A 27,381-nucleotide genomic window follows, 5' to 3' on the forward strand; every position below is an offset into this window, starting at 1 on the left:
ATACTTGATGTCCTTGTCGTAAAACAACCAGTTAATGATTCCATAGGGAAGGGGGATGTAGGCTGCTTCAGTAAAACCTTCTTTCGTAGCAGACGGAAGAGAGGTGGAATGATAAAAGAAGCGAGCTCCATTAAATGGACTGGCTCGGAAGTTGTAGTAGAGTTTTTTAACGGCATCATCGACTAAGGCCATATCGTTCCGCATATGCTGTTTATAATTTGTGTGTGTTCTGTATTTTCTGTTTCCTGGACGAAAAACTCGAGTTTTCGGAAGAAAAAAATATTGCTGCCCGCGCCTGAGACCAATTAACTCAGCCACGTTGTTGAAAGGTCTCCCATAGATCTCCTCACGTCATCGACAAGACTTGAACTTAGGTCTTTTACACCCGGTGTGGGGACGACGATTTTACCAACTGTGCAACCCAAGAGGGCCTCGAATGAAAGCTAAAAATCGTGAGATCATTACACGCAAATCGGAAAATGCCCATTTCCGACTTTTCCCCACACTCTGCAGCCAGGTCAATTCCTGCAAGCGAATAACGAGCATTTTCCAAAACTGTCATCGCGCTGCTTGTTGGCTCGTCTTCCGAAATGACGTGTCGCGTCACGTCACGATGTTATCTGGAGGAAGCCGCACACTCCCCATTCATTTTCCACCGAGAACTCACTGGAAGACAGAAGCTGTATTAGAACGCAGACACTCCGGATAAACCTTCACTGAAGATTAGAGGTATATTTATATATCATCCTTGGATCCTCTTCAAAAGGAAGATCCAATGCAGTTTAGAAATAATAATTTTGAATCAAAATTGCAATGAGAAGAAATAGTATACATTTTTGGAATTTGAAAGTTTGTTCAAAAAGTGGTGTGTTTTTCTGTTTATTTTCGTTACTGACTTGCAACAGAAAATAGACAGAAAAGAGTCGAATCGCGTAGTTTTACATTTATTTTCTTTTTTTAAAAGTTTTCATTCTGTTCTGGTCTCGGTTAGCAGATGATGTAGATCCCAAGAACTGGCCAAAAATGTAGCGCTGAATCCTTGTATGAATCCATCGATTTAACGTAAACGATACCAAAATTCCGTAATTAGATACGTGCATCTAATTACGGAAGCCTTGTAATTTTTGGAATTTAAAATCTTATCTTTGTTGTGTCTTATAAAGAGAAATATCGTATATCCATTTCCCTGTTAGGTGGGATGGAAAAGTAGAAAACTGAGAATTTTTGAAAGCGAGCCCAAAAAACCACTAACTCTCGGGAAAGACGTTCTAACTGGACCACGCCATAAAAGTCCGCCCCTTGCAGAATGAATTTATTTTTCAACTTTGGCTGAAGATGAACCAATCCTGTTCCAGGCCATGTGAAAGGACCGCAAGCTGGCTATCCAAGACCAGTGCATCTGAATATGTGCAAATAGCAGTTTATGGTCTGCATTAAAGTTGATTTTATTCTGTGATGAAAAGTAAAGTAACGTTTGTTTATTTTCAGAACTGTGTCGCTGACAATGCGAGTAAAATTATTCTTGCTGGTTGCTGTTCTACTTGTGGAATACCACCGAGTGTCGTCAGAAGGTAAGAATCTCTTTGGTGAAATTAACGTAAATTAAAACCAGTCATTCTAGCTTTTTTTATTTAAATTAAGTTCAAAATAAAGGATGTTAGACTTTTATTAGTTGGCCTCAGTTCTTATCAGAAATGATTATGTTTTGCTTCGTTAGTGAAGATAATCCGCTAGGATAATTCTACCTTCCCATTCTGCATTTATAAACCTTTTTTCCTTTAAAATTTTACATTTTCCGAAGATATGTTTTGATAATTAAATAGAAGAAGACATTCAAAACAACATTTAATGTCGATAAAAGTTTGTCTTCCTCTTTTACTCCGTACTGGACATCAACTACGAATTATTAACCTTCTTATGCAAATCAGGACGCAGCTGACTGCGCATACGCGAGAAGAGATGCAAAATATTATTAGATTGCTGAGGCCAAAAGTGTCAAAGTATGCTAGGGAGAAGTATCATCTGCGCCAGTGATTGCCAAACATTTGTTCGTTAATTGGACAGGCGGATAAGATCGTTGTAAGAATTCGACATTTCGTAAGACTGAGGCCACAACATTGCCTCAACAAACCACAACATTGCCACAACGGCAATGTTGTGGTTTGGATAGTTTTGAAAACCCTCTACTTACTGCGCTTAATAAACTGCTTAATAGTGTTGGTACCGAATGTGTTCGAATTGTCTTATTTATGAGGAGGTTGGCGTTTCTCTTGTTCTTACAGTAACTGAGGCAACACTGAAGAGGCCGATGCTGTCCCTCGAAGAACTGTCGGATAAGAAAACTCAGGCATCTTGCACCACCACCAATGGTTCAACAGGAAAATGTACGAAGGTCACTGAGTGTTCTACTTGGACTCTGAACACCGAAGAGCCTCCCTGTGACTGGGATGACGATGTGCCTTTCGTGTGTTGCGCAGCCCTGTCCAGTCAGAGCTCGGTGCCGGACTTACGAATTGAAGGTATGAACAATCAATTGCGATTTTTTTAAACGGTTTTTTAAATTATTTATTTTAATTTCCAGCTTTGCACCTGGATTTCAGTGCAGTGTTGGACTGTTTTATTACGATGCTGTGACATATGGATGGCGTATAACGTGAAATAATATCAAAAATACATTCGTAACAATTTAACTAATAACACTCTTCGAAGAAATAAAGGTGATGGTTTAGGATCTGCTATTTTTCTTCTATTTCTAATCTGCTAATTTTCTGCTAACCAACCTAATTTTTCTAGATCTTGTTGCAGTAGCATACTGTCATTACTGTTGTTAATCATCCTGCCATCCTTTGTATCACCTGAAAACTTAGGCATTAAGTTCTATATACCTTCATCGATAGCATTAATACATTTTCAATTTATGTATGAATGACAGGCCCAGCAATGAACCCTTGGGACACCATTAATATTGTTAGTCCACGAAGAGCAGAGTCCACTGATAACCGTAAGTTGGACACAGATTAAATGTAATGCAACACACAACTGCCAATGTGATGAAAACAGTTTAAGAAAAGCCAGGAGTTTTCATGGTCCCGTAAAATTTCTCTGCCCACATTGAGTCAGTTGCGCACCTTGTGGTCCATTGCGACCACTGTACTATGAAACCAAATCCAAAGGTACATGGAATCGACTTCATACATAAGAAAATCAGGGGTGATGTCAGCATGTCCTCTGACAACAATAAAATACAAATACAGTCGTGAAAGTTATAAAAGTGAAACTTTTATTAAACTTTTTCCATCTTTATATGGAGGGGGGACGTCTGGACTCATTTCATGTTTGTCTTAGCAGTGGCAGTTCTTCAAGTTCCACGATGTCCATTTATCAGTGTTAACTCAATTATCGGTCGTCTGTTTTACCACAATTAACGCGTGATCTGTTGATTAAGAGTTCGCTCGTTTCCAACGTTAGATGTGTGTCTGCCTAACTTTTCAGACAGGAAGTCGAGAGGTAGGAGGGGTCACGAGCAGTGTAGATAGAAGATGTTGGGCAGGAACTGATTTCTAAGAAGCAAACGTTAAGAAATAAACTTCCGGATGGGAATTGCTAAGGTGACCTCGCTTCCTCTGCCGTCTTCCTCGATCACAACTCAGCAGAAAGAGCCTTCAGAAATCAGTTATCTGCTTGTAAGAACTTCCTTACTATTCTTAGTAAGCAGTTCTTTAAGTTTCCTGCAAATGACTAGTGACCTCGAATGTAGTTGAAGCGCAACTGACATTTCCAACTGCACAGCATTTTGTCGGCCATTTTGAAATCTTCATATATTCACGCCTTCCCACTCCGGGTGGAAAAGGGCCAGGTTCGAAATGCCACAATGTCGCTAGCAACTTTTATGGGCTTTACGCAATTTTTAAGTGGCAACTGAGTCACAATTTTATGGAATTTTTACGGGCCGACAAACTAAAGCCACGTTGTGGCTCAGTTATTCGGTCTCAGGCGAAGGTTGCATCGATTTTTTTTTCCAAAGTGAACTCACTGGTAGACTTGTTGCAGTAGAATACTGTCATTACTGTTGTTAATCATCCTGCCATCCTTTGTATCATCCGAAAACTTAGGCATTAAGTTTTCAGATGATAACAGTTTCTCGGTTTTTTTGCCGAGAAAACAGAAAATCATCCGAAGAATATACACAATTACAGTACACACTGTACACTGTACAGATACTTCATAACCCTTGGCGATTAACGCACGCACGCACACTCCAAGTGTGCATGCGAGTTAATCTGACCATTATCCTTCTTCTACAGTTTTGAAATCCAACTCCTTTCCTCCATCTGCAGTCCTGGAGCTTTTGATTAGCCTGGATTGCGAATGGACACAGACCATTGTTCTAACACTTCCAATCTTTATCCGGATGACGTGGTTTTCAACAACTGAGTCTTCCCAGTATGAAGTGTCCACCATTTACTCACGTAAATTCACCCAATAATATGCATTTGCGTATTAGCTCTGCTCCATTAGTGATAAATATCCCCTGACTAGGGTTAATCGAACTTCTTTCGGACTGACCCCTTCTTCTTCATCGTGCAGAATGCAAATCTGAACGCAGTCCAATTTCCTTCCGTACACAGTCTTCAAAGTTTGGGAAATTAAACTAATTAAACTGTCAACGTCCGCACTTTATTTTTGCTGTTTTAGCTCACCATATCATTTTATTTCCCTTTTCGTATTTTATAACTGTGTTTAATTTTTTCTTCCTTTCAGGCTGTGGAATGAAATCATTAATTCCAATGAAACGCACAAAAGGTATGAGTCGCTTGGAAAAGCATTTTTTCCACTTTTTTTAAGGTTGCTTATTTAATATTTTATATAATTTCCTCTATTATTTAACGCATTATAAAACTAAGATTCTTACTCTCATACTTCAGCTGCACCCCAAACGCATTAAAAATTATTCGGGCGTTTCATTAACCCACATCTTTGCAAAGTGGGTGCCGCGTCGTACCTCAAAGGGTATCGCCAAATTTTGGCATCACAGCAGCAGTTTTCACTCTGACTTCCTTCCATAGAATACAGCGGTGTAGCCGATTCCTTCAAATGCCACGAATAATTATATAAAATGTTAAAATTTTAAGACTTATTTCTTCACTTGCTTTGCACCGTGCAGTTGGTGAACTCCCGGCAGGTTCTTTCTCATTCAAACCTAATAACTGACGTAGGCGGTTTCAAGTGGCTTTGCTTAGTGCCTCACCCACCTGCCCAATATACATTTTCGGCTCGAAACGAAGCGCTTTTACTTAAATACAGGCTCACCATTTATTCCATGGAATGAACTTATCTTAATTGCTGAGGTCGTCTGTGCTCTCTCTCTCCTCTTCGAAAGAGATTATTTTAGAAATAATCTTGCGCCTCTGCTAACCCCACTCGCTACAGTGGTGATTACCACTGTCCTTCCCGAAATTGGGCTGTCGTGGGTAGGACAGTTGCTAGAATCGCCGTACTCCCCACAGCGGATGGAAGGGACCTGAGTTCGAATCCCGCCAATGATGAGCGAAATTTTTATTGGCTTTTTTCATATGTCAGAGTTAGTCGGTCTCACGGGAGGGAAGAAGGGTTCTTTCTCCAGAAATGTCAGGTTTTTCGTCCAGCAACAGCAAACCAACCACAAAACACACGCAGTTTACCTACAATGTATACGGCTCCACATGGTCGAATTCGATTCACTGCTGACTTCCCAACCATTATTTACAGGAACACTTTGGAAGTTAACTTTCTCCGCATATCAGCACATGGTACAGCATGTCACCAACCACCAATGGATTCCAAATCATTTCCTCCACCTCCAAGACAACTCTGAATTTAAAAAAAACATAGGGATTTTTTTTAAATTAATTAAATCTTAAACTTAAAATTAGCATAGGCTATTAAGCGTTTAGGGCGTAATCCTCAAGCTATGGAAAAGTTTAGACTATGTATAAGTATACTGCGAGAGCATCAATAATACACAGCCAAATCTGAATGAACAGAATATTGGCAAAGCGGCATCGTTTTAAGTTATATCTCATATTATGAATACCTTCACAACGAGTTGCCATGATATTGGACTACTTCGAATAAATAAAGCTTCACCTGAGGAGAAGACTAATGTTACTTATTCTCAGATGGATACCACCACCACCACCCACATGGCACCGTTTTGAAATATGGTATGGGATAAAGTTCTCGGTTATCCTCATACTATTCCTATTAGACTTAGAAAAGAGATAAAGATGTAGGAAGGTGATAGTAGGAGAGGTAGAGGAAGGAAATGCCGTAGAAGGAAGAAAGGGACAGTTGCTCCTTCGACTCACGCTCAAAGCTCATATATTCTTCGAATAGGCAGCGCTTCCCCAGAAGAGATGATTGTTTTTACCTATTCGAAGAAACTCAGTGGCCATCAGACTTAGAATATTAGACTTAGAAAAGAAAAAAGGTAGAGGGACAGTAATAGTAGGAGTGGAAGAGGAAAAGAAACGGTGTAGAAGAATGAAAGGGACAGTAACTCTTTCAACTCACACCACTCTAAAACTCCTCGAATAGGCAACGCTTCCCCAGTAGAGAAGGACTGTTGTTACCCATTCTTGGAAACTCCGGACATTATCAGGCTCCCCATGGTGCCGTTTGAGGCCTATTTGTCCCTTCTTCAGTGGGTGGGTAGGTACCCGAGTGATGCAATGATGGCAAAACAGTTATGAAGTATAACTCCACAATATGAGAGATGCCTGATGGTGTATCATGTATTTAGACTATAAACCGTTTAGGGCGTGAGCCTCAAGCTATGGAAAAATCTAGACTATGTATAAGTATTTGTATAGTGCGAGAGCAATATGAGATATAACTTAAAACGATGCTGCTTTGCTAATATTCTGTTCATTCAGATTCATTCAGGCTATGTATTATTGATGCTCTCGCACTATACTTGTACATAATTAGCACATTCATATGATGCAAGAAAGCAAGCAATGCAGCATCAACCAATAAAAAGAAAAAAAAAAAAAACACTTCCCATTTCACCCCCATCCATTCGCTCCAAATATTTGTCCAGTTCTTCCTCGATGTTATTTAAGTTACCAACTTTCACAACGACAGATGGAAGTCTGTTCCAACAATCAACTACCAGATAGCTAAAGGCAAATTTCTGCACATCTGTTCTACAACTGTCTTTCCTCAATTTGAATTTATGTCCCCTCATGCGATTAACCTGGGCAAGAGGAAGAAGCTCATCGGCATTGAGCTTTCTCAAACCATTCAAGGTCTTATACACCTCAATCAGCTCACTCGCAGTCTCCAGGCGCTGAAATTTACAAAACTAAAGCTTTTTTACATAAGAGCACCCCTTTGTTCTCCTTACTAAACTCGTTAGCCTTCTCTTTACTCGTCGCAGCAGCTCTACATCCTTCTTAAAATGAGGCCTCCAGACCTGTATGCAGTACTGAGGGTGTGGTCTGACCATTGCCTTATACAAGGGGAAAATCGCCTCCTTATCCCTGTTAGCAAAATTTTATTATTATCAATTTATTTCTCTGTTGTAGAGACACCCCTGGGACAGCCATTGGCTAGAAGGGTCAGATTAGTTGCATTCTAAGGTGTGAAGCGGACCCATGAGCAAAAGATTACAAAGTCCATGGGACGTTCAACCTGAAAGGTTGAATACAGAATTTTGGAACAGATGAATAAATATGATTTTATAATAGAAAATTTAAATTTTTGGCATCTTTGAATATCGTAGAATATTTAAAATTTTGACATCTTAGTTGGCATTTAGACTACCGATGGCATTTAGAATACCGAGAATACATACTTAAAAGGGATCAAAATTAAATACAGTTTTTGAGCCGAGTGGCTGTGCACTACTTTTGCACGAGACGATAGGAGTCAGCAAAGACTTGCAATCTGGGCTTTTTCGTTACAGGGCTTTTCCGGTTCAATTCTTAGTTGGATTGACTGGAAAAAAGTGACTTACGCTCTCCAGGTTTTTTAAGTTTCTTTGAAGAGAATGTCTTGTTTCAGAAATCCTGGTGGCTTATCGACGAGAATGAAGCAGGCCGTCAATATTGGGAGCGTTTAATCTTTCTGTTAGCAGTTGGGCTAACGTAGAAACGTTTCTTGTGTTGATTGTCTGTTTCCAGGGAGGAATGTCGAGATTGGAAAGTAGGATGGTTCTAGAGATAGTAAATGGGTGATTGGAGACCATGTTCACCCATCTCAAGAGCCAGTATTCAATACTAAGGAACGCTTTCAGGTTGCTCGGTGGGGCAGAGCACCAAATCTGTGAAGCATACAGTGGGGTGGGAAGTATACATTTCAAGATATACTTTTTAACAAGATCCGGGTTTCTAATGCCAGTTAACTTCTGTTTGGTAGCACACAGCGCTGCATATGTTTTAGCTTTGATGTATTCAAAGTGCTCGGAGAATGTTAGTCTCTCATCCCATTTTAGGCCAAGGTCTATCAGCACCAACAGTTGCTTTATTAGGAAGTTCATTTATGGCTTTCATGAGATTTTCTTTGGAAATTGTGATGATTGCTAGAGGTGTCTTTCTCAGTAAGTTTGAAAAAAATTCTTCTTTTTCTGCGTTTCGGTGAAGGATTGCACTTATTCTCTTCATGTTTTCTCCAGTTGCTAACTGGTTGGGTGCGGTAGGTTGTCCAAATGTCTTCTTGGACCATTCGGTAAAGACCTCGGCAGTCACGAGACAATTTTTTCTGTTATCCCCAACTATCTTTTTTCCTTGTTTGAGGTTTGATAATACAGCTGCGCAATGTACTTGTCTTTTCAGTCTTTTCAGAAAGTTAACACTTTCTTTTTTTTGTACAGAATGTAGTCATTAGGATGTCCTGTCTTTAATCACTTCCTTTAAAGTCTCCCATGTGAAATAGTATCAAAAGTTCCCTGAAGCTATTTTTTTTATTTTTTACATCCAATTCTTTTGTGAGCACATCACAGTATCCAATCAAATTGGTCAGACAAGACTTACCCTTAATAAACCTATGCTGTGTCCGAACTATAACTACAGTCTTGTCTAGATGATCTTTCAATGCTTCTTTAACCAGTGATTCCATTATTTTTCCAGGAACAGAAGTTAAACTAACTGGTGGTCTGTAATTACTCGTCACATTTTTGGTTCCCGCTTTGTGAAATGAGGACACATCTCCACTCCGTGGGGACCTTCCCTGAATTCAAGGATGCCCTCATAATTGTGGCTAAGGGTTTGCTTAATTTCTTTACCGCCTCCTTTAGTTAAATAAGATCTTTATTGTACAGTTCACCGGTACACGCAGGTACCACGACCATACAATACCCTTCACGGCACCATGCCAGGAGTTAACAAACGGCAGAGATAATAAAGGAATTGTAACGATTAATTATAAGCAAATTATATAATAAAAAAAAATAAAAAAAAAGTACTCATAGCGGATAACATTGACTTGAAAGGAAAACTAATACAAAATAACAAAAATAACAAATTGTGATAACAAAAGATTTTCCTCAAGTCCAGTTTTCTGAGAGTCTCTTGCCCCGCCATAACGATCTGAGATCAGTTGGTAGTTCTGGAGACCACGTGCAGATCTAGGATGATCCGTCTATACTTTTTATCATCTATGATTTTAGACAAGTCCGCATCCAGGGATTGAACCAGATGGAGCTTCTGATAAGGGAGGAACCGATCTTTCAAATGTAGTCTCGAAGGAAGAGCAAGAAGCTTGGGAGTGGAGCGGAGACCTGGTTGGGGAATCCGCCAGCACACGGTGTCCCAAACGTTGGGTGCTGAGACTCTCCCGGCAATCATTTTTACGGTGAAGATGAGTCTTCTCTCGTGCATTAATGCTGAAAACCTGGTTAAGTTCAGCGCGTTGGCCATCGGTGTTGTGCGCTGCTGTGGTGGGAGATGACACTTCCAGGTTGCCCACTTCAGGAGCCAGTATTCAGCGGCTTTTAATGGTTTAATTGTGGTGTCTGCAGCTGAGCCCCACAACTCTACGCCATACAGTACACTTCCAAAAATCATCATCCTGATATACATTTTTATCAGGTTTCTGTTGTGAATGTGTAGCAAATGCTGCTTGGCAACCCACCGTTTCTTGTTGAATTTAGCACAGAGTTCTTCTATATGGTGATGAATCGTAATTTTCTGTCGAAGATTACACCCAGATCTCTTTGCTTTTCAACGCAGGGGATCGGGACTCCGTCAATCGCAGGCTGAATTATGGTTGGTATGGGTTTAAGAGAGAATACCATGATGGCAGATTTCTCAGGGTTCACTTGCAGGTCAAAATTCTTGAGGTACTGCTGTACTTCTGATAAGGTCTTGTTGATGGTTACTGTGGTGTTTTTGGCTTCATCGGTCAAATTTAATTTTGTGAAGATCTTTAAATCATCTGCATATGATATCATATCTGTTCTATTGTGTATTAGTGGGTAGATGATAGCAGTGAAAAGAATTCCGGACAGGACTCCTCCTTGTGGAACGCCTGCATGTATTTGTCTAGTATACCTTTGTTTTCCTATGTACATTTGGATGATTCTATTCTGAAGAAAGGATGTCAGAAACTTCAATACTGGGCCTGTGATGTGATAGTAATTTCGAAGGAGTTTGAGCAAGGCTGGGATGTGAACACTATCGAACGCAGCTTGTAAATCAAGATATATGATTGCCATTTCTTCTTTCTCCTCAAATGATCCAAGGATTGCATTAGTAGTCATAATCAGGTTACTAACTGTTGATCTGTTTTGCAACGAATAATGAATTTGCTGGGGCCTGTGCAGGAGAATGTGCGTGGTAAGTGTTTTCAGTACTGTTTTTTCAAGTAATTTCAATAGACACGAGGAACGAGAGATGGGTCTAAAGTGTCTGGCTTCAGTTGCTGGGAAACTTTTGGGAGTGGCCTAACAGAATATAAATTCCATATTGGAGGGAAAAATTCTCCTTTTAATATGCTATTGAAAATTATTAGGAGGGGATCACTTAGAAATGGGCTCGAACATTTAATGATAAATTGTGGTACTTTGTCGATTCCCGCTGTACCAGTTGCAGGCAACTTATTAATCGCAGATAAAAGGTCTTGTCTTGTTAATTGAATGGTTTCAAGTACATCTCTGGGCACATCATCATCAGACATGGGAATATCACTAAGCTCAAGTTGGTTTTGCTGAACTCGTGCAATAAAGTCCATCCACCTTTCAGGATCAAACTGTGGAGGGAGTTCACAGTATTTCTGTCGGTATGATGGACATCCCTTATGAAGTGTGGTTTCAATGTGATGTTTTATGGCCTGAGACTTCAGGCGGTTGAAGCTTGCTCGTCCTTTGGAGTACGCAATTCGGTCCGGAGCTAGTCCTGTCATTTTCCACTGTTTGTACAGTTCCTGTTTAAGCTTAAAACTGTTACTCAGCTCAGGAGTCCACCATCCTCTCGTACGTTCAGAGATCCTTATTTTCTTTGAAGCTGCATAATTAGAAATTGTGATGAGCCAGCGAGTTAAAAGGTCTAAGGCAAGTTGATTATCACATTGCTCAAGTGCATTCCAAGGAATTGCAGTGGCTGCTTCTAGACATTTAGTATTGTTGAGTAATTTTGGGCTCGTTATTATCTTGGTGTGGACCTGAGTCGAGACGTTGTAATTTGGAGTCGGAAAAATATAAGGGGATGGATCCCATTTTAATATAAGGGGATGGATCCCATTCACCCGAGGTGCGTTTCTTATGTTTATCTTCAACAATTTGTCCTCCAATTTGCTCTCAGTTAATACAAAATCATTTGACTCCCTCTCAGATTTTGATACGTTTCTGTCATCCACTTCCCTACAGAATTCCTGATGTGTGAATGTAAATGCAAAATACTCATTCAGTTTTTCAGCCCTCTAAGCAGGCTCATTTCTGAGGGAAATATGAATTTATTCATAGTTCCCTGAAAATGTCTCTCCCTCATCAATTTGCGAATTTGTGGTCCAACAAAAATACCTCGATTTAGCTCGTCTGATCTATTGGGTGATCAATAGGAAGTTTAGTAAAAAAATGGGAAGTAGTGGAAAATATTTAACTGAATGACACAAATTTATTCTGCAATTTCGTTAGAAGCGTAAGCAGCTTTTTTCATGATAATAAAACTGCTCATTGTGCAGATCACATCTGTCAGTTGTTTGCAGATTACTAAGAAAACCTTAACTTATATGATAACGGATCTGTGTACTCATCAGAGCAATCATCTAACTTGATTATTATCGACCATGACATCTCAAACGTATTACTGAATTTTAAAAAAAAAGACCATTTCAGGGATCGAAACCAAATCCCTTTGTTCTTCTAGAAGAGGTGTTCCTCCTCTTCTTCCCTTAGATCATGTTTTTGATTTATATTTTCAACAAATTATTAAATAAAGCTAAATATACCAGTCATCTTATATGAATATACATCCCCTGGTTAATAGCTGTAAGCGGGTGTCTCTTACGACAAAATAAAGATAATAATAATGAAGCCATGGTTCCCGACTGTCTCGTGTCCACCATTCAAGTGCTTATACGGGGTATTATTGTCTAGGGTACCTTTTGTTTTTTTACGGACTAGGTTTGCTTACACAGTTAATAGGGTGGTGTCACCTCCAGTGAATATCCTTCTGTCATATGCGACTAACTTCACCCTCAATGCTTCATTTTTAGCTGGATTGCGATGAATTCTGTCAAGATGGCAACGCAACAATCCATCCTGCAACAATCATATCTCAGTGGCTCGAGGAACATTGAGAAAATTCACATCTTCACTCCGGCCCTTAATTGTCCGGATCTGAATCGAAATGAGAAAGTGTAGAATATGTTTTATAAATCATAATTCGTCCGCAAGTATTCGCGGTTCTCTACTGCAACTGACCAGAATCGCAATGGAAGAATGGCCAAATGTGGAGCTATTCCCTCAGATAGGACATGAAGTGAATGGGCTAAAATTCGCGTTAAAGGTGGCTTTGCTAAATAATGAATAAAGTTTTCTAATTTTTTTCCAGTGAGTGTATATGAAACAAAAAAGGATAATTGAAATAAAACAATTTTATTCACACAACTGTAACTTTTATCCTTGCAGTGAAGCGGCCGGTGGTGGGAGGGGTGACGGCAGAACCTCGCACCACCCTTTCAGTAACTAAACTAATCTTTCTTTTTTTTTTTTTTTAGAAAATTGTTTTATATTTTCTGTTTTCTCTTCCACTCAAAGTTCCACCCACCTCTTTAAAGGGCACGTTTTGTGGAGCCACTTTCGCATTCGATCCAGTTACGCTATCCTTTTAAAAGTGAAATCCCTGTCCACAATTACTGCTGCCAAGTCCGCATGATTTTCAAATTCTTCTTTCGATACCCATCTTTATTTAAACCTGTTACGTTATTTTATTTTATTTTATTTTATTTAATTGAGACCTTTGTTTTAGGACCGTTCTAATATATAATTACTATAGTAAGAGTATAATTGGTACTATTTATGTATTCAAAGTGTATTAAAACATTGGCATAAAAGTGCTCTGCGCGCTTCTTCTTTGTATGTTCTTTTGGCCTTATGGCCCGCAGAGTGCTTTTATGCCAAACTTTTAATACATTTTGAATACATTTTTAGTACCAATATGGCCTTAGTTGCTAATGCTCCTAAAAACCAAATAACAAACAACAAACAGATTACAGACTGATGTGAATCAGTTCAATTGATGGCATTATTCTGATCTGACATACATTTTACAACTATTCCAATATTTCATAACATATATATATATATATATACAGGGTGTTTCAGTTAAACGTTTCAGAACTTCTAAGAGGGGTAGGGTACATCCTGACAACTCGAAATCATATAGCAATGTGGGGTCGGAAATGCTTTCCTGAAGCGGTCTTGTACACAGAAGCACCATAAAGAAAAGAGACCGTAAGTGAGAAATCGTTTTAATAATACATGAAAAGAAGCAAAAGGTACATGGATTAAAGTAAGTGTTCGAAGTTTCTTCAACCTCGTATTGCTTTCGCACAGTGGTACCTTGGAAAATGTGCTACAAATCCCCTTTTTCCTGCTGAAGTGCTGTGGAGCTGGTTGCAAGAATCGCAGTAGCCCGTGGAAGAAACTTCGAACACTTACTTTAATCCATGTACCTTTTGCTTCTTTTCATGTATTATTAAAACGATTTCTCACTTACGGTCTCTTTTCTTTATGGTGCTTCTGTGTACAACACCGCTTCAGGAAAGCATTTCCGACCCCACATTGCTATATGATTTCGGGTTGTCAGGATGTACCCTACCCCTCTTAGAAGTTCTGAAACGTTTAACTGAAACACCCTGTATATTAGAACGGTATACATACACACCGATGAGCCAAAACATTATGACCACCTACATAATATGATGTTGGTCCTCCACGTGCAGCCAAAACAGCTCGTACCCGATGAGGCATGGACGCTACAAGATTTCTAAATGTGTCTTGTGGTATCTGGTACCAACACGTAACCAGCAGATCCTTTAACTCTTGTATGGTCCGTGGTTGAGACGCTGCAGATCGGAGTTGCTGTTCCAACACAAATCACAGATGCTCGATGGGATTGATGTCTGGGGAATTTGGAGGGCAGGGCAATACCTGGAAGTCTTCCTTATGTTCTGTGAACCAGTCTCGAACAATCCGGCCGGTGTGGCATGGCGCATTATCCTGCTGAAAGACGGCACCGCCAGAGAGGAAGACCGTTGCCACGAAAGGGTGTGCCTGGTCAGCAATGATGTTTAGGTAGGTGGTAGACGTCAGAGTGTCCAGTACATTGATGACTAGACCCAGGGATTCCCAGCAGAACATCGCCCAAAGCATGCCACCGCCACCATTGGCTTGTTTTCGTCCCACAGTGCATCCAGGCGCCACACTTCTCCAGATACGCACACGTACTCGGCCGTCCACATGATGCAACAGGAAACGTGATTCATCCGACCAGACGACCTTCTTCCAATCACTCAAAGTCTAGTTTCGATGCTTGCGTGCCCATTTTCGGCGCTGTCGCCCGTGAACCGTGGTTAGCAGTCGAAACGGCCTGCGGCTACGCAGTCCCATTTTCAGCAGGGTTCGATGCACCGTGTGTTGTGACACATTATCCCCGTCACCAGCATTCCAATTACTGGACATCTGCGTCGCAGTTGCCCTTCTGTTGCCACGTACCATCTGGGAGAGCCTTCGTTCACCTCGAGCATTGATGAGCCGTAGTCATCCAATAGCCAGCGGTTCGTGGGTTTTCCCTCCTTAGACCACTTTCGGTAGGTTCTAACCACGACTAACCTTCAGCATCCCACCAACCGTGTTGTTTCATATATCGTCTGACCGTCTGCGTGGGTAGCACAGTGGTATCGTCACCGTCCTCCCCACACCGGGTGGAAAAGGCCCGGGTTCGAATCCCGTCAATGACGGGAGGAACTTTAGTGGGCTTTTTTCACTCCGTGGCTGAGTTAGTCGGTCTCAGGCGTAGATAGCAAGGTTTTTTCCCTCAGAAACTGGGGTTTTTTCGTCCAGCAAAACAGGCAAATCGACCAGAGAACACACGCAATTTACAGACACGAATACGGGTTAATGTAATTTAATTTGTCTGGCCATTGCAATTTGGACTTTGTCAAACTCGCTTAAGTCCGTTACCTTTCCCTATCCGAAGAACAAGAGTAATACTGATTAAACGAGCTCAGTATTATGGGGTTTTTCATACCGTGTCTTGACCAGCGCACGCGCCGCAGTTCACTTCCAGTTGCTTCGATTTGCATAACGACACGCTGGTCATAATGTTTTGGCTCATCGGTGTATATATTTATATATGTAAGCGTCTGTAGTCTTCACCATCTCCGTCCGTCCGTCCGCATGTAACAGAAGTACTCCGGTGGACAAATTTTCATGAAATTTTATATGTGAGCTCATTAAAAATACTGGTGGAGCCAAAACTAATTTTATTAATATCGATCAAATACAAATCATGCGATTATTTCTGCATGATTTTTATTTGAACCGATACATATATAGAAAGAGAAAAGAGACATGTAAGTACACTGAAAGGACAGAAATCATGGGATACTTGTTTCCTGCACAACGCGACGCTATCATCCCTCTCGGTAGTGGAAGAACCCACCGCTTGGCGGTTATATAGGTGTACTGCATCACTGCATTCAGGTGGCGCCTCCGTAGCCAAGTGTGAAGGAGCAGCAATAACACGCCTCTTGATTAGACCGGGGTTCGAGCCTGTCACCACCAAATACGGAGGATGCGGAAAGGTCAGGGAATGACCACCGCATATCCCGGAACAATATAGCCTTAGTTGCTAATGCTCCTAAAAACAAAATAACAAAATAACAATAGCATTCAGATAGACGGTAATTCGATGTCAGTATGGATAAATGTCGTGAGTTAACAGACTTTGAAAGAGAGATGATAGTGGGTGCCCCATATATGGGTCACTCTAACGCGGAGGTGGTTCAGAAATTGCATTATCCCCATTTGGCAGTACGAAGAGTGTATGAGGAATTTCAGGAATATCATCTCATCGTGGACAGCAGTGTGGGCGAAGAAAGGTGCTGGATGAACGTGGCTGTCGACGTCTGTCTCGCATTGTTTCAGCCAAATTGAGAGGGACAGTGGCACAAATTATCCGCGATTTCAACAGGAGGGGTGCCAGAAACGTCGCTCACGTTGGGACTTCTGGTACGTCTAGACGCATCTCTGAACGGTCCAGGTTATGTGTCCATCCTTGCAGACCATCTCCATCCCTTCATGGTCACCCACGGGGCAATGGACTCTTCCAGCAACACGATGCGCCTCCCCACAGAGCCGTGGTGAACCATGACTAGAACATGGTTCAAAGAGCATTCCACAGATTTTCCACCGTGGAATGGCCTACCCGTTCACCGGATATGAACCCTGTAGAGTATCTTTGGGATTCTGTGGAAGGTCCATTCGGACTTTGGATCCTCCATCCAGGAATGCGAAGGAATTGTGGACGGAGGTGCAGCAGCAAGCATGGATGGAAATACTTGTGGAAAGCTCTGTGAGCTTTGCACAAGTATTTCAGCGAACTAGTGAGCTGAATGCCTCGCCGTGTGACTGCCCTTATCTGGGCAGAAGGTGGGCCTAGTTATCCGATAATTTTTGCGCACTCAGTGTATATGAACTTAGTTGCAATTAATATTTAATAAAGAAATATTTGATGGGGAGATACCTACAATCAATTTTCACGTCAGTTAATCGCAGAAAAGAAACAAATTCAATAAATTTAAGGAAAAAATTGAACCAGAAATCCAAAATACCTCGTATAAATTTAAAATATCCTTTTTTACTTATTAAAAGCAGCCAATAAGAATCGAAATTGAATAGTTGAGGTGATTCGTGATTGCAATCGATCTCCATTGCGCTGGAAGTCTGTTAACGGACTTCGAGCGCGGAACGATAATACGATGACACGTGAGCAGTCGATCTGCACGCGACATTTCGGTGACACCGAGATCCCAAAAATGACGATTATTGCAAATAGAAGGGGGTGGTCCTTAATCATGGACGATCTGAAAACCTCCGAAGCTGTACGAACTTTAAAGGAGAGTCCCGCGAGGAATTGCCATTCGGAACTCAGGCTTGTATCTCAAATTCTTGTACAATTAAAACACTCTCCTTTTTGCCATTTTTACTCTCTGATTGCACGTCGTCTTTGCTTTGTGCTTGCAGGCCGCCCTCATGAGAAAGACGAGTAGCAGAAGTCGGTTTCTGTGCGGTGCCGTTTTGATCAGCAAGAGGTACGCCTTAACGGCTGCCCACTGCTTCGTGGGTCGGTCCCCCCTGTGAGTATTTCCATAATTCTTTATTTACTATCGATGGGTTCTGTTTTTTTGTGGTTTCGTGAGCAGCAACTGAGGTTTGGTTTTGCCGTTTTAAGGCGCGTAAGCTTATATAGAAGCCGATGCGCCTACAACTAAATAAAAACCAAAACAAAACACACAGTATGTGTGTGGGGGGAGGGGGGGGGAGTGTACAAGGAATGTATTGTGATCGTGAAAATTTAAGAAAGCGAGTCGTCGGATCTACTCATCTGGATTTATTTATTTTTTACGTATAACCAAAAACGTTTAGTATTACTTAATATTATTCTAAAAAAGGTGAAATATGAAAAATTAAACTTTTTTTAAATTTTTATAAACTATTTTAATAATGCGTTAAAAATTTGTGATTTTTCCTAATATTTTATAAAAACTTCATTTACAAAATACAGAGAATTAATAAAATTCTTTAATTTTAAAATTTTTTATATAAAAATTGTCCAAAAGAAAAACTGAAGACGAAAATACTGTAAATAACAAAACTTGCAAAAAAAAGGATTTTTAAAACAATTTAATGCCGAAATTCCATCATCAAACCAAAGCCTAAAAGTAAGAGATATTTGTCGATACAAGGAGGAGAAAATGGTGTACTTATCGTGCAGAAGCAAAAGTTTCGGGAGAATTTTGTACAGGAAGAAAATGGGAAGAATGGAAAGGAGATTATTTAAAACGGCATCGAAGTGAGAAGATACATAAAAAGGAAGATAAAGAAGTGAACGATTGAAATCGAATTTTGATATGGTTAAGGCTTTAATTAATGACGCGATACAAGCCATAACAATTAATGCATCGATGAACTCTCTACAAGACATTCATGAACACGTATCAAAATTTAGAAATACACCTAAAAACTGGAGAAGCAAAAATTTTTCATTTGAATTTGTTGAATGTATAAATTCTGTTCTCATAAAAAATATCCTGAACGAAATAAGATAATCTACACCTTAATTGTAGGCGAAAGTACTGATATTTCAGTACAAAAACTATTAATTTTGTATTTTAAATTTCGAGTGAAAAATTAAACTTATTACAAAACAGTATTTGGAGGTATTTTGAAGCTTACAAACTGTGACAGAATGTCTATTTTAAAAAAGATAATTTTTTTTTTTTTTACGACGAATATAATCTTGATATTCTAATTGATATGTGGTACTTGATGTTGTCACAGACATTCTCTCAGATAAGCCAGACAAGCTGTACTTGCTACCTGGGAGTATAAAACGCTGATGGAACTGATTTTCGGCGGATATTCAAGTCAAGTGGACCCAAGTGGACCAGAGCTAAGTTCCAGTCAACCCTTCCCCATCTCTTGCATCATGCAGTATGACTAATAACTTTTGAGTTTATGTTGGACATCATGGCCAGATCCAATAATCCTTACATTTAGAGGGCACAGCCGTTTTACAGCTTTTTTACAGACCGGCCGCTAGTTAGCACACCCAGAGAGTTACCTATTGGTACTCTAGGAGGCTTTCGGATCAGCTAGTGTATACTCTTGCTACTTCTACTCGGTGAGTTACTATCTGGAAGGAGTCTGAGTAGTGTGTATGTGGGGAGAATTGTCAAGGCCACGTTATGTCAAGGATATGGGTATATTCTTACCATGTGTAAGCCATATTCAAAAATTTCATTACTTCTTACAGCATGTCCCTCCACTTTGTTTTACTATTGAATACACCATGAATTGTCAAACTAATAGAGCAAGCTTATCTGCAAAAAGATTTAAACCTCCCAAACACTTCCTAGTTAATTTCACAAATATGGGTGGTCTCAATTCTAATCTCAACGATGTAAATTTCCACTTGCAGTCTGCCAAACCCCATGTACTTTTTCTAACAGAATCTCAGTTATCGGTTAATTCAAATACTGCTCATCTCAGTTGCCCAAATTATTCGCTGTATGATTCCTTTTGCCTCAAAGGTGGCACTTGTGCATATGTACGTCCCGATATTCCCTATCAGCGAATTGGTAATTTGGAATCTTCCCTCTGCGATCTTCTCTGCCTTAAAATCTCTCTACCTCATTGTGTCAAATTCAACTGTTGTCTCTTCCGTTCTCCCAACTCCACTAATCACTTGGAGCTCTTTGACTTCCTCTCTTTGCAACTTGACTTTCTCCAGTCCAACTTTCCTAACAGTGAAGTAATTTTCCTTGGTGATTTTACTGTTCACAACTCCAGCTGGCTGCCGTTTACTAGTCACACTGATCCAGTTGGTCGAGATGCCGAGGCTTTTGCAATTACTAGTGATCTTCCACAGAGTTTCATTTACCTAAAAGACAACCGGACAATCCTAACCATACAGCCAATACGCTTGATCTTTTTCTCACAAACAACCCTTCTAAGCAGACGATCGAATTGAGTGGTCCTTTAGGCAACTCAGATCACAACTTGATGATTGTCCCTTCTCCAATGGAGCCTTTATCTCATGTCTATTGCCAACCTCGTGTTGTTTGCATTACAAGAATGCAAAATGGGATGAATTGCGAGATTTCTTTTCTTCTTTTCCTCGTTCGGATTACTTTTTCAAAACTTCTGATGTCAACGTTTGCTCAGATCGTGTCAGTGAAATTATTCTTTCAGGAATGGAGTCCTTTATCCCACACTCCACTTTAAAATCTCGTCCTTTATCTAAACCTTGGTTTTCTCATAAATGTGCTAAGGCTGTTCAAGAGAAGAACGTTGCATATCGTAATTGGCTTGTTTCTAATTCTTCAGTTTCATTTTCTGCCTACACCAAAGTCCGCAACAATTGTAAAGCAGTTATTAATCAGTCCAAACTAGAGTTTGAACAGGCTAAGAGTAGAAAACTTGCTTCTTGCCTTAATGTAAGCGGAGCATTCTGGTCTCTTGCCAAACCTATCGGACGCAACTTTGGCCCATTTTTCCTACCACCGCTGTCAAAACCAGATGGTTATGTTGTCACTTCGGCCAAGGATGAAGCTGACCTGTTAGCCTCCCATTTTTCTTCCAACACATGTATTAATGATCTTGGTAAAACATATCCCACCATTCCCAACACGCTCCATTCAATGCCTCCTGTGGTCTTCCGTGAAAAGGATGTCAGCAGGATTTTGACGAATCTTGATGCTAAGAAAGCTCCAGTACTCGATGGTATTTCTCCACTTGTTCTCAAAACCTGTGCTCCTTAACTTACTAATATTCTTTGCCGTCATTTTTCACTTTCTTATTCTAAAGGTGTTTTTCCTTCTTCTTGGAAATTTGCTCATATCCAGCCAGTTCCTAAAAAGGGTGACAAATCCCTCTCATCCAATTATCGCCCCATTGCAATTACTTCTACTCTTTCTAAAGTAATGGAGAAATGAATTAACCGCAAACTCTTAAACTACCTAGAAACCTTCCGTCTGATCAACGTTCGCCAGAATGGATTCCGTCAGTGTTGATCCACTGGTGATATTCTGGCTTATGTTACTCATTTATGGAAAAATTCAATGGAAACGTTTGGTGAAGCATAAGCAGTTGCTCTTGACATCTCAAAGGTTTTCTTAACAAGCTTCCATCTTATGGTTTTCCAACTGCTTTTTGTAATTGGTTATCCAGTTTTCTCTCTGATCGCTCACTGAAGGTTATGGTAGATGGCTCTCTGTCCTTTAACTACTCCACTAATGTTGGTGTCCGCCAAGGTTCAGTTTTTTGTATATCAATGACCTTCTTCCATTTACTGGAAATCGTATCCATAGTTTTGCGGATGATAGCACATTGTATTCCACTTTCCATTTTGAGAAAGCTTGTCCTGCTCAATCAGCTTCAATTTCTCGAAAATCTGCTACCAATTCCTCAAATGCCGATCTTCGGGTAATTCTCCAGTGGGGCAAAGACAACTTAGTTGATTTCAATCCTTCTAAAACTCAGTCTTGTCTTTTTTCTCGCAGAAAGGATTCTTCTGCTCCTATACTTACCTTTGGTGACACTCTGATTTATAGGCTAAATGATATATCTCTTTTGGGGATTACCTTGACTTCTAATCTCTCTTGGTACGAGCACATTACAAATATTGCTTCCTCTGCATCTAAAAAACTTGGTTTTCTTTTTCACGCTCCGCGTAACATTTCTTCCAAACAGCTGCTCACTCTGTATAAATCGCAAATCCGCCCTGCCATGGAATATTGTTCCCACATCTGGGGTGGCGCCCCCAAAACCTCTCTCAGGCTTCTTGATTCCATTCAGAAGAGGGCAGTTAGGTTAATTAATGATTCATCTCTAACAGAGTCTCTCCACTCTCTGTCCGATACACGTTCTGTTTCTGCTGCATGCCTCTTCTACAGATACTTCCATGGGCACTGTTCTTCTGAATTGGCTTCTATAATTCCCGCTCTCTCTTTCAAAACAGTCCGAACACGTGCTGCCACCAGCCAACATCCATTTACTGTCCAACTTCAAACCCACAGAACCAACTTTTCATCTTCCTCATTTATTCATTCAACTGCCGTTTTCTGGAGCAACCTTCCTTTATACGTGTTTCCTGAAAATTACAATCTACAGAAGTTCAAGTCCAATGTCAACAAAAATCTTTCATCTTCTCAACCTCCAACCCAAGCACGGTACTGAGTACTATAGGTTCTAATACCTCTCGTGTTTGGGGTTTACATAAAAAAAAAAAAAAAAAGATGGTTATGTTCACATCAGATGTAGCAAGTTTTATGCTTGGAAAGAAAAAAAAATGGAGTAACAGCAATTCTCAGAAAGGAAATATTACATCTATATGAAGAACATTGTGTTGCACAAGATGATTTAGGGTTGGACGACGCGTGAAAAAATGTATCTGTTTTGCAAGGTGTAGAGACGTTGCTTAAAACTTAATACACAATGTTTAGCAGGTCTAGCATAAAAAACGGAAAATTAGAAATATTAGCCTGGTTACAGAACACGATGTTGCAAATAGAAATCTTTATTGCAATAATAGTAATAATAATAATAGTAATACAATGGATACATTGCAATAAGCCCTTCACGGCCACAAGGTCAGGGGTTAACAGTAATATTACAATATGTAAGAAAAAGAAATTAATAAATTAAATATGAAAATACATATGTGAACGAATAAAAAGTAAATACAGCTCAACACTCAAAGTATAATACAATTAAAAACATCACAATGTACAAAGAATATACAGGTGGAAAACTGCAAGGTTGGTTGGTAAGCCATCTTCATGTCGCATTGCTGGATGGTGCCGAGATCTTTCCAGTGATCATTTTTACAGTTTTGGTAAGGCATTTCACCCTAATCAGCGTGGGAAGCCTGTGAATCTTTATCAAACTGGCCATTTCAGTTGTTCTTAACTGTGGAGGAAGTTTGTGTTTGTTTATGGCCCATTTTAAGAGCCAAAACTCAGCAGAAAAGAGTGGTCGAATTGTGCTAGGGGCGGCAGATGCCCATACTTCTGCAGCATATAGAAGCGGAGAGTATGCCGTGCTTTTTACATATCTTCTGGTGGTCGTTACTTCATTAATATAATGCAAATGCTGTTTGGCCATCCATCGGGGTCGAGCTGCCTGGGTGAGCAGCTTTTCCATGTGGTTACCAAAGCAGAGCTTAGGATCAAAAACAACCCCCAAATCAGTATGTTTCTTGACGATGGGAATAGGGGAATTGCATAGTGTTGGCTGAATATAGGAAGGCGTTTTCTTTAATGAGAATATCATAAATTCAGACTTTTCTGGATTTATTTTTAGTCCAAACTGGTTGAAGTAGTTTGCAAATTCCAGGAGTATATTGTTAATTGATGCTGTTATCATGATAAGATCATCATGTGGAGAATTCAGTGTGAGGAGTTTTATAACATCAGCATAACATAGAGTATCATGCCTGGACTCAACAAGCGGCGAGATAAGCGCTGTAAATAAGAGGCCGGATAAGACACCACCCTGTGGCACGCCTGAAGAGACACATCGCTCGTATGTTTGGCCGTGGACAGTAAGCCGGATTATTCTATTTTGAAGGAGTGAAGTGAGGAACTATAGAGTGTCTCCCTTGATTTGATAATGGTCTGAAAGTAGCTTCAGCATTGCAGGAACGTTTATTGAGTCGAAAGCTGCTTCGAGGTCTACATAGGTGACTGCAAGCTCTGCATGAGATTCAAACGCAGAGAGGATAGAGCTGGTGGTGGCTAAAGGATTAGTCAGTGGATCTATGAGGAAGAGAGTAGTGGATTTGATGAGGCTGATGTGGAAGAAGTTGTTTAGTTAGAATGGGGAGAAGTACCTTTTCTAGGAGTTTTAGAAGACTTGAGGCGTTGGAGATTGGCCGGTGATTGAAGTTTTTGTATAGGCTTCACAAGGTAGATGTTCCACTGCTGGGGAAAGAAATTACTTGACAAAATAGCATTAAAAATAGTTAGAAGAGGACCCAAAATGTATGAGCTAAGACATTTAATAATGAATTGGGTTATTTCATCTGAACCTGCCTTAGCAGAAGCCGGTGTAGAATTTATGGCAGCAATAAGCTGTTCCCTTGAAATTGATACTGCAAATAGCATGTCAGGTGGGATTTCAGTTGTTGGTGTCTCAAGATGAGCACATTGTTCCGAGTTCGAGGCAAATGTAGATATAAAGCCAAGCCACTGGTTAGATTCAAGTTTTTGTGGGAAATCAGAGGGCCGTTCAAAGTAGGGGGTTTTTCCTCTACGAAGGGTGGTGTCCATATAATTCTTAATTGTTTGAGTTTTCAGTCTGTTCAACGTTGCACGGGCTCTAGAGTAGGCTATCCTGTCTTGAACACTTTGCGACTGCTTCCACATGTTGTGGAGTTGCTGTTTTAATTTGAAGCCCATATTAAGATGGGGAGTCCACCATGCTCCGGACCGAGGCATAATAGAAATTCTCTTTGATGCTGCAAATGTCGCAATCGTCTTAAGCCCATTAGTAAGCAGATTTACTGCAATTTCAAGATCACAGTTTTCTAGGACTGACCACGGGATGGCAGAGGCAGCCTCAACACATTTAGCAATGCTCAAAAATCTGGGACTAACTCTTACTCTGTTGTTAATTGAATTCTCAACATTGAAGTTTGGAGCAGGTATCTGTAAAAGAACAATAATTGGCTTGTGGTCCGAATTAAAATAAGTCTCTGGCATGTAATCAGGTGTGCAAGGAAAATAGGTAAGGATGAGATCTAGATGTTGTATCTATCTTTTAGACGGTTAAATGAAGTCAGATAGTTAACCAGATATTTTGCAATGGATGCTTTAATAAAAAATTGCGAAATATTAATCGAGTATTGCAATGAGCAGATTAACGAATATAATGGTCCTATCAGTAAATACTGTTTACAAATTTTGACAAATTCGCAAATGATGTGACATTAACTGTGCTCAATAATGTATTAGGAGAGCCTGCATCGCTTTGCAAATATCTACAAAAAAGTTGTTTAAACGTTATTGATGCACACGTTAAAGCTAAAATAAACAAATTAAGAGCCAATATCTTGGAAAAAATATTTTCTGCAGTGAAAATGTGAAAGACGTATTATCAAAAATTCAAATGCAGCCATAATTCGCTTTATCAAACGTGTATGCGATCACTTCGGCAGGCGAAGGCGGATTACGAGAAATCTTTGGCAAAAGATGCTAAGAAAAACAGCCATGATTTCTTTACTTATATAAACTCTAAAAGGAAGGGGATGAAGCTGATTGGTCCACTTGACATCGATGGTTCTACTGTTGATGATCCTGCTCAGATAGCAAACATTATTAAGGTTTGAAAATGGAAGAAGGTTATCAAATTGTAGCAGGTTGCTTAATGATTTTGTAATAACTGAGAGCAAAGTGGAGGAGAAATTGTTGAAGTTAAACATAAGAAAGGCACCCGGGGTGAATGGGATCCATCCAGTTATATTAAAGGAGGCGGCAAAGCAACTAAGCAAACGCTTAGCCATAATTATGAGAGCATCCTTGGACTCAGGGGAGGACCCCACGATCAGGGAGATCGAAGGGTGACATGAGTAATTACAGACCAGTTAGTTTAACTTCTGTTCCGGGTAAAATAATAGAGTCACTGGTTAAAGATGCATTGCAGGATCATCTAGACAAGACTGCAGCAATAATTCAGACACAGCATGGGTTTGTTAAGGGAAAGTCTTGTCTCATAAATTTGATAGGATATTATGGAACTGGATGCAAAAAATAATTTTGATATCATATATTTGGATTTCAGGAAAGCTTTTGACACTGTTGCGCATGGAAGACTACTGTACACATTTGAGCAGAATGGTATTAAGGGTACGTTGCTACAATGGATAAAAGGATGGTTAAGTGGGAGAAGACAGAGGGTGGTAATCAATGGGTGCTGCTCTTCGTGGACTAATGTTATTAGTGGAGTCCCACAGGGTTCGGTGTTGGGGCCACTGTTGTTTTGTATATTTATCAATGATATTGATGAAGGTATATCAGGCTTAATGTCGAAGTTTGCAGATGATACAAAGGTTGGCAGGGTTGTTAATGACAGTAATGGCAGTGTGCTACTGCAACAGAATCTAGATAATTTGGGCAGATGGGCTAAGAAGTGGCAACTGAAGTTTAACCTTGACAAATGCAAAGTACTGCATATGGGTAGAAGTAACCCCAGAGAAACGTACCAACTGTGTGGTACTATACTTAAGGTGGTAGAAAATGAAAAATACCTGGGAGTAATTGTGCAGTTAGATATGAAGTTTTCTGAGCAATGCAGACAGGCTGCCAGGGCAAGTCATGGGGTGTTGTCAATGATATATAGGAATTTTGCTAGCAGGGAAAAGGAGGTGATTGTCATTCTGTATAAAGCAATGGTCAGGCCACGCCTTGAGTACTGCGTACAGGTCTGGAGGCCTCATTTTAGGAAGGATGTAGATTTGCTTGAGCGTGTACAGAGAAGAGTAACAAGATTGGTGAGGGCATTGAAGGGATCCTCTTACCAAGAGAGGCTTAAGTTCTGCAAATTGCAGTGGCTGGAGACTAGACACCTGCACGGTGATCTGATTGAGGTTCATAAGGCCTTGAATGTGTTCAGCACGGTGAATTCTGATGGGATCCTTCCACTTGTTCAGATTACGAACCTAAGGGGGCATAAATTCAAATTAAGAAAATACAGATGTAGAATAGATGTGCGGAAATTTGCCTTTAGCCAGAGGGTGGTTAATTGCTGAAACAAACTTCCGTCTGTCGTTGTGGAAGTTGATAGTTTAAATAAATTTAAGGAGGAACTGGACAGGCATTTGGAGGGAATGGTGTGATTTTTTTTTTCTTTGGCTGATGCTGCATAAGCTCGTACACTTGCTTTCTTGCATCACATGCCACTAGTACTACTACTACTACTACTACTACTCTCTCGCAAAAAGTATTCTTCTGCTCCTATGCTTATCTTTAGTGACACTCCGATTTCTAGGCAAAATGATATATCTCTTTTGGGGATTACCCTGACTTCTAATCTCTCTTGGCACAAGGACGTTACAAATATTGCTTCCTCTGCATCTAAAAAATTTGTTTTTCTATTTCGCTCTCGGCGTTACATTT

General features: G+C 40.1%; 1 protein-coding gene across 2 annotated transcripts in view; it reads left to right on the top strand.

The window, feature by feature from the left end:
- Positions 1–654: 654 nt before the first annotated feature.
- The window catches only part of LOC150083796 (plasma kallikrein-like), a 44,086-nt gene continuing 17,359 nt past the window's right edge, over positions 655–27,381 (top strand). The window contains exons 1-5 of one of the 2 annotated variants that reach the window (XR_016547042.1): positions 655–729; positions 1,489–1,571; positions 2,283–2,519; positions 4,762–4,803; positions 17,729–17,841. Coding sequence is in view for 1 of the 2 variants with exons in the window: in XM_090374887.1 (XP_090231013.1) it covers positions 1,505–1,571; positions 2,283–2,519 (304 nt within the window). In the remaining variant the exon portion in view is untranslated. The remainder of the gene's footprint in view (positions 730–1,488; positions 1,572–2,282; positions 2,520–4,761; positions 4,804–17,728; positions 17,842–27,381) is intronic. The other variant, XM_090374887.1, reaches the window with a different exon arrangement.

Source organism: Mastigoproctus giganteus, chromosome 6 (assembly GCF_048544385.1).
Source record: "Mastigoproctus giganteus isolate SK-2022 chromosome 6, ASM4854438v1, whole genome shotgun sequence".
In the NCBI taxonomy this organism is placed as follows: Eukaryota; Metazoa; Arthropoda; class Arachnida; order Uropygi; family Thelyphonidae; genus Mastigoproctus; species Mastigoproctus giganteus.